The 15182-nt window shown below is 42.0% G+C and overlaps 2 protein-coding genes across 2 annotated transcripts in view; one reads left to right on the top strand and one right to left on the bottom strand.

Moving 5' to 3' along the window:
* The window catches only part of LOC141771715 (neprilysin-like), a 79419-nt gene that overhangs the window by 60284 nt on the left and 3953 nt on the right, over positions 1–15182 (bottom strand). The window lies entirely within an intron of this gene.
* Positions 1391–14872, top strand: LOC141771714 (putative G-protein coupled receptor 149). Its single transcript, XM_074642269.1, has 6 exons — positions 1391–3155; positions 4634–4814; positions 4928–5427; positions 10634–10777; positions 11969–13610; positions 13643–14872. Exons 1-5 carry the CDS (start codon positions 2145–2147, stop codon positions 12470–12472), a joined length of 2340 nt encoding a protein of 779 aa, XP_074498370.1. The 5' UTR covers positions 1391–2144; the 3' UTR covers positions 12473–13610; positions 13643–14872.

Here is a 15182-nt window from a genome sequence, read left to right as displayed (position 1 = left end):
CCACTGTGAGGATAAATGAACACCCATGACCCATGTAAACAAACTGAGGAGTCCTTCAGCCTGAAAATCCTTGAACACTACGGGGAAGTATGAGACAAGGCCAACACCGGGGTACAGCATTCACACACACACACACACACAGACCAATCTGCCTCTGTCCAGCCACAGGGAGATGTTTGTCCCTCTGACCTGCTTTAATGTTGTATCTAATAAAACTATCCGGCTTATTTTAATTACAACTTAATCATCCATTAAATTATCGTTTAAAACACACGTGTCATGTGAGGAGTGTGAATTTACCATGGAACCCAAACGCAGAGTTTACAAGCAGAAAAGTAGTTTAAATAAAAGCGAGCTTTAATAATATTAAGCTGAATATCTAAACAACAACCAAAATGCAGGGAGGGGAACAAAGTACAAAAGAACAAATAGAAACATACAACAAAAACCAAACAGAAGACAAAACCAAAAAATCACAAACCAGGGAAACACGAGGATCAGGGCAGGAGGTAACAGGCAAACCGGAGGGCTGGAGAGACAACGAACCGACAAAGACCGAGGGGAAAACACAGGCTTAAATACAGGACATTGATTAAACACAGGTGAAACAAATCAGGGCGGGGCAGACAATTAACAAAGGCGGGAAAACAAACAAAGGTAGGAAGTAAAACCAGACAAGACACAGGAGGAGTGAATTACAAAATAAAACAGGAAACATTGGAATGAGAATATAAAAGAAACCAAACACAAACCAAAATCACATAAACATAACTAATAACAAAAGACTGGCAAAGCCAGAACATGACAACACGCTTCTGGTGACAAACAAGGTGAATATACTGTTCCTAGTGTCCATTTGGATGAGTCAAGCAAGGATAACTTGCTTTACTTCATTGCCTTGAACGTGTCCTTTGCCCTCCCGCCTTATGAGGGCTGCGCCACTCGACGGTAGTATAACATAAAGCAGCAGTAGGTAGAATTGGAGCAAATATGATTAAATAAAGTATTTTTTTTATAAAAAGGTCACTTTTTCCTGAGCATGAGACGTAATCTGAAAAAAAATAATGTGCCTCGGTGCTCCTAATGGCATCTGCAAGATTTCACAGACCGGAAGAAAACAACCAATCAGAGCCGGAGCTTCAGTCTGCCTACTGAAGCTTTAAATATACAGACACACATGCACTTCCTGTAAACTGGCCTCACTTTGTTTTCAATTCTGACTCAGAGAGCATCCACCGTCAACTCATCTCGGATTCAAATCTTATCTAATTTATGTTTCCATTATTAGTTTAGCCCTGGCATTTAGTCCCCTGACTACATTAGGGCCCAAAAAGGTATTGAAAATAGTTTTTGGCATGACCTGAGGAAGAGGGTCGACCCCCCACTCTCTCTCTCTCACACACACACACACACACTGCCCCGCCGACACTGACTCTCCCCCTCTCTCATACACTCTCAATACCACCCTCCTACTGTATCCCTCTCTCTCTCCCTCTGATACCTGATTGTTTGCACACCGGCAATATTTGCACTATCTGTTTATATCATGTTTATTTTTGTTTATAGCTTATTTTTGTATATTGTATATTGGTAGAAATTAAATTTTTTGTATTCTTATTTTATTCTAACGTTTTTATCTATTCTTTTGTTATTATACTGTTAAGCAAATTCCTAGTGTATACCTCTTACACCTGGCAATAAACACCATTCTGATTCTGATTCCGATTCTGATTCTCAAATGAAAACGCAGCCTGATGCTATAGGACTGATTCTACACAGAGAGTGTAGTAGTATAGTAGAATACGCAGCGTTTTGGCCCAACCCCAAACGACTACAGTGGAGAGGAAACGATGATGACGACAGCGCGTAAAATCAGCAGCTGGAGACGAAAAGGTGCTCTGGTTGCGCGGTTTGAAACGGTGGACACTAAATGCCTGCCAGCACTGTACCCGGAGGCTCATCCAAGCATCTGAGACGGATATAAAACCCAAATGTCTCTATCATCATCATCTCCACTGTGTGATTTTTATTTTTTTAAGAGATGCTGTGCCATCTATCCTCACATCTTTTTCCAGCTCGGTAAACTTTTACCAGATAATGAGTCCGATTTGACCAACTAAAAAAAGTTAATTCACTGGAAAAAAATGTCCACGACGCACCTCCTCAGCAGCTCGCCTGCGCCCAACCAGAGCTACCTCTCCACGGCCACTTACGAGAAGAAGACAGACTCGGAGATGGAGGAGAGGCAGATCCGCCTGCTGCTCTTCGGCTTGTGCGTAATCCTCGCCGCGGCTACGTTCATCGGAGGTGTGTACTCGCTGCTCTCTCTCATCCGGATGAGGAGAAAAAAAACCTCCCTGTGTCTTATCGTTGCTTCCATGTCGGTGGACGACCTGCTCAGTGTTGTCCCACTCTCCTTGTTCATGCTCCTGCAGTGGGAGACAGATGTTGGAGGTGGAGGTGGAGGCATCCTGTGCGCTTTATCTGGACTTCTCTACGTGTTCCAGGGGGTTTCCAGCAACATGAAAGCTTGCCTCATAGCAGCATACACTTTTTATGTCACCAAGAGATTCGGAGTGCTCCAGTCTGTCCGCAGGCCTCTCAGAGTGATGTGGTTCATCGGCGGTGTGTGGACGCTCAGCCTGGCCGTCAGTGTGCTCCCTTTGTGCGGATGGGGCAGCTTTACGCAGGCCTCTCTCGGCTGTTTCCCGGAGAGCGACAGCTTTTACGCATTGCTGCTTCTCTCTTTATACTCCCTGTGCTTCTCCGGCTTGTTGTTCTTCTTCATCTCCCTCACCTACCAGCTGCTGTGCTCCAGGGAGCCCCAGAGGACTCTGCTGTACACCCCATGCAGCTATGTGGAGATGGCGAGAGGACTGAGCGGTGGTGGTGATGGTGGTGATCTTCTCCCTTCCTCCTCTTTTTCCCGGGACAGCCTGAACAAAAGTTTCGGTGCCTACAACGAGCTGAGTCCGAGCTCCTGCGGGACGACGGAGCTCAGGGACAAAGAGGACAGCTGTCTGTCTCCGGTGTCCGTCAGCGGACAGCAGAGGAGGACAGCTGCTGCTGTAGGGGACACACCGGTGGTGTTTGCGCAAAAGCGCTTTTCCATGATCCTGGCGTTGGTCCGAGTTGTTTTATGGATGCCAATGATGGTAAGCAGCAGCAGTGATAAAAAGCTAAATGCTACAGTGGTTTGAAGCCAAAAGTGATAACTTTCAGCAGATTCCCTGCCAAAACCATAATCTAATAGAATTCAAATTATTATTATAATCAGAATCAGAATCGTGTTTATTGCCAGGTGTAAGAGGTATACACTAAGAATTTGCTTTGGTTTTGTTGGTGCAAGTTAAACAGTATAATAACAAAAGAATAGATTAAAAACGTTAGAATAAAAAAAATGAATACCAGTTGTTTATACCAGTTGAGTTATGTTTGTACTTATTTCCAACTTGTTTCCATATTTTAAGTATTATAGTTGGAATGGTATGCCCTATTTTTTGTACTGACAGAAAATTCATGAAGTGGAACTGCCTCATTATATTAGAACAACCTCTCACCTCCTATTCGCTCCAGTGAAGCTCACCCAACTTTTGATGTTACTTATAGGTGATTTAAGTTCTTAATGTGGAAGGTGAGCAGAACTATAGGTCCTGAGGGTCAACAAATGATATACTTTCTACCCAAAAGAAGATAGAAGGAGTAAATTGTTTCCCGTATAGGGGCAACAGATGTCAGAGAAGTGCTCAACAGCCAACTAGAAACTCATGGCTGCCAAACATGTCAATGCCATACATCCCCAAATCAAATCACAATTTTTTTGTTTGTTTTCTGCATAGGCTATGAGCTGTAAGAGTTTATAATGTGGACACAAGTAACACAATATGGGATCTTAAGTCAGAATAGTCAGTCAATTATTTAATTATAACCAATTTCCCATTAAATGAACACCCCCTGACGGCCTTGAGAACAGTATTTTGCAGCTTTCAGTCAACACCTAAAGGGCAGCATTCATTGGGTTGCATTGTGAAACAACTTCCATGATTTCCACACAGTGAGTTGTGCTGTTTCAACATTTGTCTTTGCCCGAAAAAAAAAGAAAAAAAAAATTTTAGGTGATAAATGTTGTGCAGCCAACTAGCAGACAATGATCGACAAACAGAATTGGCAAACTTGCAACACTGAAAATGAGCAAAAGCCCTGGATATGATTAACACAGAAAATGCCAAAAAATTCCACTGATCAGAAATACAATAAATACAACTTCCTTAGATATCCACTCTTTGTATCTGTGTTTGCATTTACAGATATGTAATTTTCTCGAAAAAATGTAGAGGTCAATAGGAGCACAATGCTAAACCTGTTGCAAGGCCACAATGGCTGAGTCATAGAAACACTGCAGGCCTTTCATTCTCTAATAAGCAATATAAATGTATACATTCATTTTCAATTTAGTACACCCATACACAGTACACCTCTCTTATATTGTTATATACATATTTTAATAAAAAACAAAGGAGAATGAAAAGCAAAAAATCCCATTATGGGCTTTATTTCCATGTGTCTCCCTCATGCATATTGAATCACGGACTCCTCAGTGAATTAATTTCCCCTTCCCCCCTTTCTTTCACAGACTTTGGTGCTGGTGCGCCACGCCGTGAGCGCACGCAGCTCGTCCCTGGAGGCGCTGAGCTTCTTTCTCACTCTGCTTGCCCCCGCGGTCACTCCATTATTCGTGCTGTCTGAGCGCTGGATCCACATGCCATGTGGCTGTTTCATTAACTGCAAACGGGATCCAACGGAGGAACCCTCAGGTAAACCATGAGGTTATAGTTATTCACCAACAAGTGTGTTTTTTACATAATGAAGTTGTGATATAGAGGGAAAGGGCACTAAAGGTGTAATGAATTTATCTTTTTTTGCACAGCAATGAAAAGAAGATTTGAGTTCAACCTTTCTTTCCAGCAAGGCTATGGAGTTTACAAGTTGTCCCACGCCACCACGTCTCATGACAGTCCACCCCTTGAGAAGCCGGCTTATCACAGCCTCTTTAACTGTGATTTCCCTAACGCCAGGCTTGATGCACTGGAAAGTGGTGGGCTCTCCGGCCTGGGGCCTGATTTTGATTTCAGCACCCCCTGTCCCGTGGACAGCTCCTCTCAAGCTGACCTTCCATTGGAGGCCGGTGGAGGAGAGGCGAGGGCCGATTGCCCTCCACTCCCTCACAAGGACCACGGAGATGACGACAACTTCCGCTGCGTCCCTTCGCTTTCCACTCATCTCCAGGATCATGATCATCTCAATCTCACTGACACGTCATCTGTGTTTGAGGGCCCAGAGAGGAGGCTGTCGCACGAGGACTGTCGGAAAATCGAGCTGACAGACTGGGAGTGGTGCAGGAGCAAATCAGAGAGAACACCGAGACAGGTACGCCACTTGTCCAGAGTTTATTAAACTGATGTTGAAACATTAAATTAAGCCATTTGTACCTGTCATTCTTAGGTGGTTTATGGCTGGCATTAATTGATTTTCCACACTCACACTCTATTGCCCTACCAAACAACTGCAACATATGGTGATGCACTCTAGAGATGGAGTGATTAGCATCTCAGGACCATAAAACAAATGGATTTTCAATCTCCCTTTCTGTGTTCACATTTTGTTCAAAGGGAAATTAGATGCTGTCTTATTGCAGCGCACCTGTGCAGAGAAACAGAGACACACAGCTGTTGGACTAGTCTTTACATAACCAGGCTTTAGAGAAATGGGTGCCTATTTGTGCATTTTTGTCCATCTGAATGCCTGTCTGACTTCCTGTTTGTTGGTCTGTTGGGCTTTTTTTCCGCATCTGTGAATATGCCTCTTTATGATCAAGCTGACAGACTGGGAGCTGAGCGTGTGATTTAGATAAAATGGTTAAAAATCTCCTCTCCTCTCTCTGCACATCTTGTGTTTGTGCTAAGCATCAATGGGTTCTGACTAATAGAGCAATTGATCAAGATACTATCCGTAACAAATGTCAGCCTGTCCTTCAAAACAAAATATTCATTCATTGCTGCTCCTCACTCTAAAATCATCAGACCGACTCTCAAGGCTCAGCTCAGGTTCATTGCTTGAGTCGTGTGGTTTTTATGGGGGATTCAAAGGCGGCGTTTACAGTTTGAAGATCAGTATGAATGAGATTTAGCTACTGAAGGTTAGCGCCCTTATGTGCTCGTGAATGTTTTTGTGCATAGCTGTGATTTGGTATGAAAACTGAATGGGGAAATTCAACACAAAGACATTTTTTAATCATGTTTCAGCTGAATTAAAGTAGAACTGTCAAAGCGGTAATAAACGTGTTAACGCAAATTCCTTTTAACGGCACTAATTTCTTTAACGCGTTAACGCAGCTTATGATTTTTATGTTTTAGCGGGCACAGCTTTAAAGCTGGAGTGAAGATCTGGGATCATATGATAATCGTCATAAATAGCGTTCAAAACTGTTGGGTGAGGAAAAACTGGCATGGCCATTTTCAAAGGAGTCCCTTGACCTCTGACCTCAAGATATGTGAACGAAAATGGGTTCTATGGGTACCCACAAGTCTCCCCTTTACAGACATGCCCACTTTATGATAATCACATGCAGTTTGGGGCAAGTTATAGTCAAATCAGCACACTGACACACTGACAGCTGTTGTTGCCATGTGTTTTATGCTAAATGCAGTGCCTGTGAGGGTTTCTGGATAATATTTGTCATTGTTTTGTGTTGTTAATTGATTTCCAATAATAAAGTTATACATACATTTGCATAAAGCAAGCACATTTGCCCACTCCCATGTTGAAGATTATTAAATACTTGACAAATCTCCTTTAAAGGTAGATTTTGAACAGATAAAAAAATTGATTAATTGTGATTAACTATAGACAATCATGTGATTAATTACAATTAAATATTTTAATCGATTGACAGCCCTAAATTAAAAACATGCTGTCTATATATATGTATCTATAGTGCAGCATTATCTGTCTGCCAAAGTTGTGCTCAAAAAATGTTGCTCAGTCACTCAATATTGCTCTAGAATCGTACTAAATGTAAACAACGCAGCTCAAGACAGCTTGCCACATGCACATGGATCACTATCCACTAATCCGTTTTTAATCCATTTCTTTCTTTGTTGTTGACATCCTGTTCTCTTGTACCAGAAGCTTAATTCTCTCTGTGCTTTGTTGGACCCAATTGAATTGTTAAAGCGAGGTATATCCTGGAATTGTAGACACCAGACACGGTTGAGAAAGCAGCCTCACTCTGTTCCAGAGAAACAGCAGAGCAGCCACAGGCATTAGCTACCTTTTAAACTGCATGTCAGCATAGTAATTGTGACTGTTAGAGCAATGACACCATGAACTCGTTTCCAAAAACTAACTGGGACATGAACAGGCGCGGAAACATGCGTGCATGCATGTGCACACGCACCGACACACTCTCTTCATCTCCGTCCCTGCTCTACTTATAAGTCTGAAATGTTTCGGGTTGAAAATCACCAGAGGGTGCGAAATCCATGGAGCATGCATCTACGGCTCAGCCCTGGCACTCACTTTGCATCATGTATAAGTCTGAGATGCTCACTGCCAGCTTGTGTATATATTTGTGTGTGTGTGTCCTACATCTCAGTAGCAAACTGTGTATATTGTGCTCCCTTAGGCTTTTATCATTGATTGGGGTCGGTATATACAAGTACAGTATACAGTGTGTACGTGCAGCCACACATAATGGAACAAACAAACAAACAGCAAAGACAAAAAAAAAGAACAAAATGAAGCTACACGGATCCAGCAAGCTTCCCCATTGCCAAACACAGTCATAAAAGACATAAAGCTGTATATACACACACAAACCCAAACGCCAGATGAAAGCAGAGCCTAAATAGTTTGGGATTTATAGCGCTTCCTGTCTGTGTTTTGGTCCTCGTTAGCAGGCCAGATGTCATTACCCAGCGTCTATCCTCCTTACTGTCAGCCCCTCTGGCCTTCGGGGGAGGGAGGAGTGGAATTAGAGCTTAAAGACATCTTTACCCTCTCTGTGACTTTATGCTCTCTGCTAGCGAGCACAGAGCTTGGGGGCGCGTTCATAAGCCCTCTCTCCCAGAGGGGAAACAGAGATGTAATGTGCATTCAGATGTAGGGAACTGGAACCTGTTTACCCTTCTGAGAACACATCCCAAACAGTAAATGGATGTTGTTCTCGCCAATAGGCTACAAGGTGGAGGATGAAAAAGAACTATTGATTTGGAATGGACAGGGAAAATAGGAAAAATAACACAACAAGAATCAATAACATGCCAGGATTTATATGCATCAATAACAGACACCTGACAGTGTTGCTTGTATAAAATAGGTGGTAAATGTTTATACTTCATTCAAGTGTTATAGGTACAAAAAGAGTCCACAGCCATGCAACAACTATGCTAACATGCTGATGTTTTGCAGTTATTCTGTGCGTTCCAATACCCATACTACCATACTATTTAGTATGCCAAAAAAAAGATGTAGTATATCAAATGCAATATGCCAAAAATACCAGGATGTACTACATCGGGTCGCATTTTGCAGCATGCTTTTCTAGCTATTCTGACCCACAATCCTCTGCACAGCGAATATATGAGCAAGAGAGTCAAAGGCGCAATGTTATGACAAAGTAGTACGTTCCAATTGTATGCATACTGCATGCAACAGTACATACTTTGTAAGGGCATCTGCAGTATGTACTAAAAGTAAAAAACAAACAAAAATGTCAACCTCATGGTAGTTCTAGAGGAAAAGTAAGGGGATCACCAAAATCAGTAGGATTCTTCCTTTGGGGAACATGAACGTCTTTACAAGATTTCATGGCAATCCCAGTGGGCAACCTCCGGGTCCGAGAAGTGAAGCCAATGCTGGAAGTGCCTTAAACTTGCACTTTTTCCAGTAGCCAGCAAGGGATGCAAAAACAGGTCTGATTGTATAGAGGTCTAATGTCCCTACTTCTCACTTGATTTATTACCTCAGTAAACATTGTAAACATGAGTTTATGGTCTCACTCGCTAGTTTCAAGTATTCAGTACAGCATGATGTTCATTTAGTAAATTATGGTCCCATTTAGAGTCAAATAGACCATAAAGCAGGGTATGCTTTAGGGCGTGGCTACCTTGTGACTGACAGGTCGCTACCACGGCGTTGTCTGGTCTGAAAGTTGTCTGTGTTTTCGTTTTACAACTTTAACCCATTCACAGTGTGTTTTCAGTTCATGAAAGTTAATTGCAATATTTTGGTCGCCTAAAAATATCTTATTCCGCGTTCAGTTGTTCTTAGCTCCAACCTTTCGTGTCTCTTCCGGTTGCAATAAAAACAAGACGGTGACGAACACAATGGTGAACTCGAGGCTTCAAAACCGCAGTCCACAAACCAATGGGTGACATTACGGTCACTACGTCCACTTCTGATATACAGTCCATATGGCAATCCAATTCAAAAGTTGTTGAGATATTTCTGTCTTGACCGAAGATTACAACCGGTTCATTGCCATCTATAGCGCCATGCTGCAAAAGCAATACAGTAAAAGTAATGCAAAATGGAAATGTTTGCATTCATGTCATGCAGGTTTTTATATATAGTGAACTGATTTAGAGACTGGCAACATTACATGTTATAAAAATAAGTACGTGTTGTGAATATACCCAGAACACACATCCATCAATGCACTTCCCACATTGATGGCTTCTGTATTTGATTTACTTGACAATGTCTCTCTCTCTCTCTACAATGATGCAGACAATGACAGGAAAACAGACAGAGTCAGGGAGGACAAGAGATTGACATCCTCTTTGTGTCTATTATGCGTCATAGTCACAATCAGATCATTACATTAAACTAATCTAAATAATTTAGAGGGCTTAATGGGACCTGCCGCAGTCTCCCCACTGTCTAACCGCAGGACGCTTCCCCTTTCCCTCTGCCAGCAATATCTCAAATGTTGACAGAGGCTCACTTTGATGTACTGCGTGGTGAATTAATCTCTATGAAAACAATATGAACATATGACTGAAAAATCTGAAATCTGATTAAAAATGTGAGTGATATAAATGAGCCCTCTAATTTAAAAATGATGGCGAAGTGATAATAAATCTGATTGATGCTTTATACACTGAAATTGTATTATCCAGATTAAATTATTAAAAATTCTGATAAGGGCTAAATAGCTTATAGATCACATAGATCTTTTTGCTGTGTGCCTAAAAGGACTCTGGCAGCTCGTAAGCATATAGAGCCCTATTCTCATTTTACCGGCAGAGTGCTGTTTGGCAGGCCTCTCATGTGTAAGCCTCATTAACTCTTGGTATAGAAATGGTCAGTCAACACATTCATCTCCCTGCCCTTGACAACGCGGACACGATCTCAGCTCAATTAGTTTGAACAAAGGAGACTGGACGCAAAAGGGCCATTACGCTTTGAACTTCCTGTCAATAACATGATGAGCAGCAAGAGGAAATTTAGTAATACGCATCGTAATAGTCTCAAGTAATGAGACCTGCTAGGTTAATGCATAAATAAAGATGTTGTGCTGGATGTTGACTGAACTTTATGTTGCTCTTGTCATTGGTTTTCCTATATGCAGCGGTCAGCAGGTGGTCTGTCAATCCCCCTGTGTGCCTTTCAGGGCACCGTGTCTCTGCATTCCCCCACGGGGAAGACCCTCTCTCTCTCCACCTACGAGGTCAGCAGCGATGGACTCAAGATCTCCCCCAACTATGCCAAGAAGGTAAATGGCCCCTCGGCGCAGACTCTTCTAAAATGTTTAGGGTTCCATTACTATTAATTAGAAGCAATTTATCAAAGGATTTGGAAACAAGTTGTGGTTTTACAGTAGAGATGCTGGTATTTTTGAGCTTTGGAGAGAGTCAGACCAGTGAGCAACCTCCGGGTCTGAAAAGTGAAGCCAATGCAGAAGTGCATTCTTTCTAATCTAATTCTTTCTGGTTGCAAAAAGAAGTCTGATTGTATAGAAGTTTATGAGAAAATGACCCTACTTCTCACTTGATTTATTACCTCAGTAAACATTGTAAACATGAGTTTATGGTCTCAATGGGTAGTTTCAAGTCTTCTTCAATACAGCATGATGTTTATTTAGTAAATTATGGTCCCATATAGAGTCAAATAGACCATAAAGCAGGGGATGCTTTAGGGTTACCGCATTTTCCTCTTACAACTGTACTTTTCACAGTGTGTTTTCAGTTTATGAAAGTTTATTATAACATTTTGGCCACCTGAAAATATCTTATTCAGCGTTCGGTTGTACTTAGCTACACACTCTCGTGTCACTTCTGGTTGCAAAAAAACAAGTTGGCGAAGGCCAAAATGCTGAACTCGAGGCCTCAAAACGGCAGTCCACAAACCAATGGGTGACGTCACTGTGACTACGTCCACTTCTTATATACAGTCTATGAGTCAGACCAGCTGTTTCACTCTGCCTTCAGTCTTTATGCTAAACTAAGTGAATCTCCTCCTGGTTGCATACTTAACACACAGATATGTCATATCAATCATGTAAATCTCTGCAAAAAGAGCAAATTAATGTAATTCCCAAAATGTCGAACTATTCCTTTAACAATTTAATTTTATTACTATCAATTACTGTCAAAAACATCTAGTTTAAATAGGCTTTGTAAATGTCCCTTTGGCATCTGGGGATAATACTATATAGTTGGAATGATTTTGGAGTAGCGATAAATTGAATAGCCCTAAAACAAATCTGTTGGATGACCTGATATGGGACATAAAGTGAAATAAGACACAGTATACACTGTGTGCCAAGATAAAATATGATAAGCCCTGAGGGATCCCTGTGGTGACATTGGGTTAACAGAATTAAGCAAATATTGTAGTTGAATTAAATTGTAACCCCATACAGTTTATGAATAACTCGAATCATAAATCTGCCTCTTCTTGAAAGGTGGAAGTGTATCGTTCCAAATCAGTCGGCCACGAGCCCAGCGCAGACGACCCAGCGTCAGGAGGCCACGCTGGAGATGTGACCGTCAGCGGCGTGGGGATGGGCATGGAGATCGGCGTGGGGATGGCCGGCATTGGGGACACCAATGTCAAGATCCACCTCGAGGTTTTGGAGATCTGCGACAACGAGGAGGCCATGGACAGCGTCTCCATCATCTCCAACATCAGCCAGTCGTCCACCCACACCCGCTCGCCATCGCTGCGCTACTCTCGAAGGGAAAACCGCTTTGTCTCCTGCGACTTGGGCGAGACGGCCTCCTACTCTCTGCTCATCCCCAGCGCCGGCAACCCAGAGGCGGAGACCATCAATATCACTATACCTGACACTGTGGAGGCCCACCGACGGAACAGCCGACGGCAGACGCAGGAGACCTCAGGGTACCGCGAGGAAATACAGCTGCTCAATGAGGCTTACAGAAAGCAAACTGGGGAGAGGGAAGACTGACATAGCCTTCATACAGGATGACAAAAACGTGTCTCTCAGGAGGAGGAGGAGGAGGAGGAGGTTGAAAGAGCCCAACTGACAGCAAAGGATTACAGACAAATTTCCTAATCATTCCATATTTACTTCTTTCTGATCACCACTCTAGGTCAGAGATTCTCAATCTTTTTTCAGCAAAGGACCCCTTACAAGATAGAGAAAATACCGGGGCCCCCTCCTGTATGTATCTTGGAATAGTTTGACACAGCCTGTTTTTCACACTTCTATAGTCTTAGTTATGGGAAAGAACAACACGAGTAATGTATTAAAAAGGTATTAGACATGTATTAAACATATATTTGCAGATTCTAAGAGGTACAGATTTGTTAGATTAGAACGTAATCTATGAACTATTATACCAACCCAGTCGCCAGAAAAAATGTTGATGCGATTGTGCGTTTCTGCAAACCACAGGTTACGTTGATTGTCAACGTTTTGTGAACCCAAAAAACGTTTCATTATTACGTTTCATATAAGCCTCATATCTCGCTTGCAGAAATGCAAAATGAAATGATAGGTGGTTAATGTCGTGAAATGATTGGTTAGGTTTAAGCAACAAAACTACTTCGTTATGGTTTTTGGTAAAATAATAACGTAACAACTGTAACAACCATAACAACGTAACTACATAAATAAACAACAAAGCCCTTACAACGATGCGTAGACGGTACGTTAAACAACAGTACGTTAAACAACGGTACGTAAAACAACGGTACTTAAAACAACGGTACGCAAACCAACGGTACGCAAAACAGCGGTACGTAAAAAGTGCAACGTCGACGTTTACTTTCACACCGGACATTAACAGCGGCCTCCTGGGTGAACATGTAGATTCAAAAATTATAAAATTATTCGTTGAACTATAAAGCCTTTTGTAAGAAAAAAAAGAAAAAAATAAAAAAGATATAATCATTTAAATTAATGAATCTGAAAACTTTTCACAGACCTCCTGGCAGAGTGCCACAGACCACTTGGGGTCCCCGGACCCCACGCTCTAGGTGACCCAAATAGAGACTTAGCTCAAGACTGTTATAGCAGTCTGTTGTGCTTCCTCCTCTGATAGCAACACCAGAGCAAATACTGTACATCACCTGGGTGTAGAGTACATAGAGACAGATTAGCAGTGAAAGGAAGAGAAGTGGTTGTGAATTGGGGTAAACAAGAGTGTGAGAGAAAGGAAGGAAAAGGTAGGAGAGAGAAACAGTATTCCAGCAGAGCATCTGTATCCCTGGCACCATATGGCATCCTTTCACGGATCTAAAATAGATAGATTCACTTCGACGTGGAAAAGGAGGGGCCGAGGTCTGTAGTCACACGTCTGATATGAAGCCGTTGCCGTAGACTACGTCACCGGTGACTCAGCGGTGAGGGGAGGGGTCACTTGACCCATGTGTCTGACTCATCCCGGTGTGTGTTGTTGTGCATTTTTTGGTGTGTGAGAGGTAGCCTCGCCGGTAAGGACGAGGGTATGAGAGTAACGGTTTGTGACGTCAGCTACCAAAAGTATTCACATGTTTCCTTTATATGAATGTGTTTATTCTGCTTAATATTTCTTGGTGTGTTTTCCTTTGCGTCCAGGTGCTATGTCCATCATGTATTCACACAATTAATGTTACTACTATCAAATGAAAAAGACAGACAGGGAGAGCACTATAAAAAGGAAAGGAGAGGAGGGAGAGTGCAAGTGATTATTGAAGAAGAGGTCGAGGGGGATACTTATGCAGAGCAGTTTTCTAGCCTCATGCACATTTAGTGCAATTTAACTGAGTGACAGTGTGAATATTTTACTACGGTAGGCAGCATATGAATGTACATTTCAGAGCCACTCTGGGGGATCATCTCTCTGCTGGCTCAGTTCACTGCCCATCCAATCAGCGAGCCACCGGGGCCTCTCACTTTCTGTTGAATACATGCATACATTAAGGACTGGGATAAAATGTTCAGATATATATGCCTATTTCAGTACTGTTTTTGAACGGTGACATGGACAGTCAGAAGCATATAAATCGTTATTCTTTTTCACAGATAATACCCATTACTTATGCACATGTACATGTGTGTGTATATAATTGCAGTAAAATAGGCTATTTAATATATATATATATTTATTTAAGTTTGTTTCATGATGGTGTCTTTTAAATGTCAGCCGTTTGGTTACTTGAACACAACACTTTGTGGACTTCATTTGCATTTGCTTTTTGAATTGTCCTTCAGCGAGTCATGTTCCATCCTCCTGAAGAATGTCGCCATTAAAGATTCATACCAGAAAATTGCCTCTAACTGGATTGCAATGTCTCCCGCGGGCGAAAAAAAAGAAAAAAATAATGTACAGGTGTATGAATCATAAGGAATGTATAGTTGTGTTCAATGTCAATCATTTTCAGCTGTTAATGGTGCCAAAGGTTTTCAGCTTGAGAGCGCAGCTTCATCTTCGCAGCCTAACAGAGTGGAAGTGACTCGATCATCTGCTCATTCTCACTTTCAAACAGTTCAGCTTCTGGTCAAGCGTTCTCATAAATCCATGTGATCAATAAAACTGTCATTTGCTTTGTTTGTGAGAAATTGAGAGTTGTATATTATAGCTGTACAAGAGCTTCTTTGCTCAGTCGTGCCAACCATCTGGACTAATTCTGCAACACAAACTACTCAAAATGGGATTCTTCATTGCAGATTA

This window comes from Sebastes fasciatus, chromosome 7, assembly GCF_043250625.1.
Source record: "Sebastes fasciatus isolate fSebFas1 chromosome 7, fSebFas1.pri, whole genome shotgun sequence".
Taxonomy (NCBI): Eukaryota; Metazoa; Chordata; class Actinopteri; order Perciformes; family Sebastidae; genus Sebastes; species Sebastes fasciatus.
This window is presented reverse-complemented; position numbering and strand designations above follow the sequence as displayed.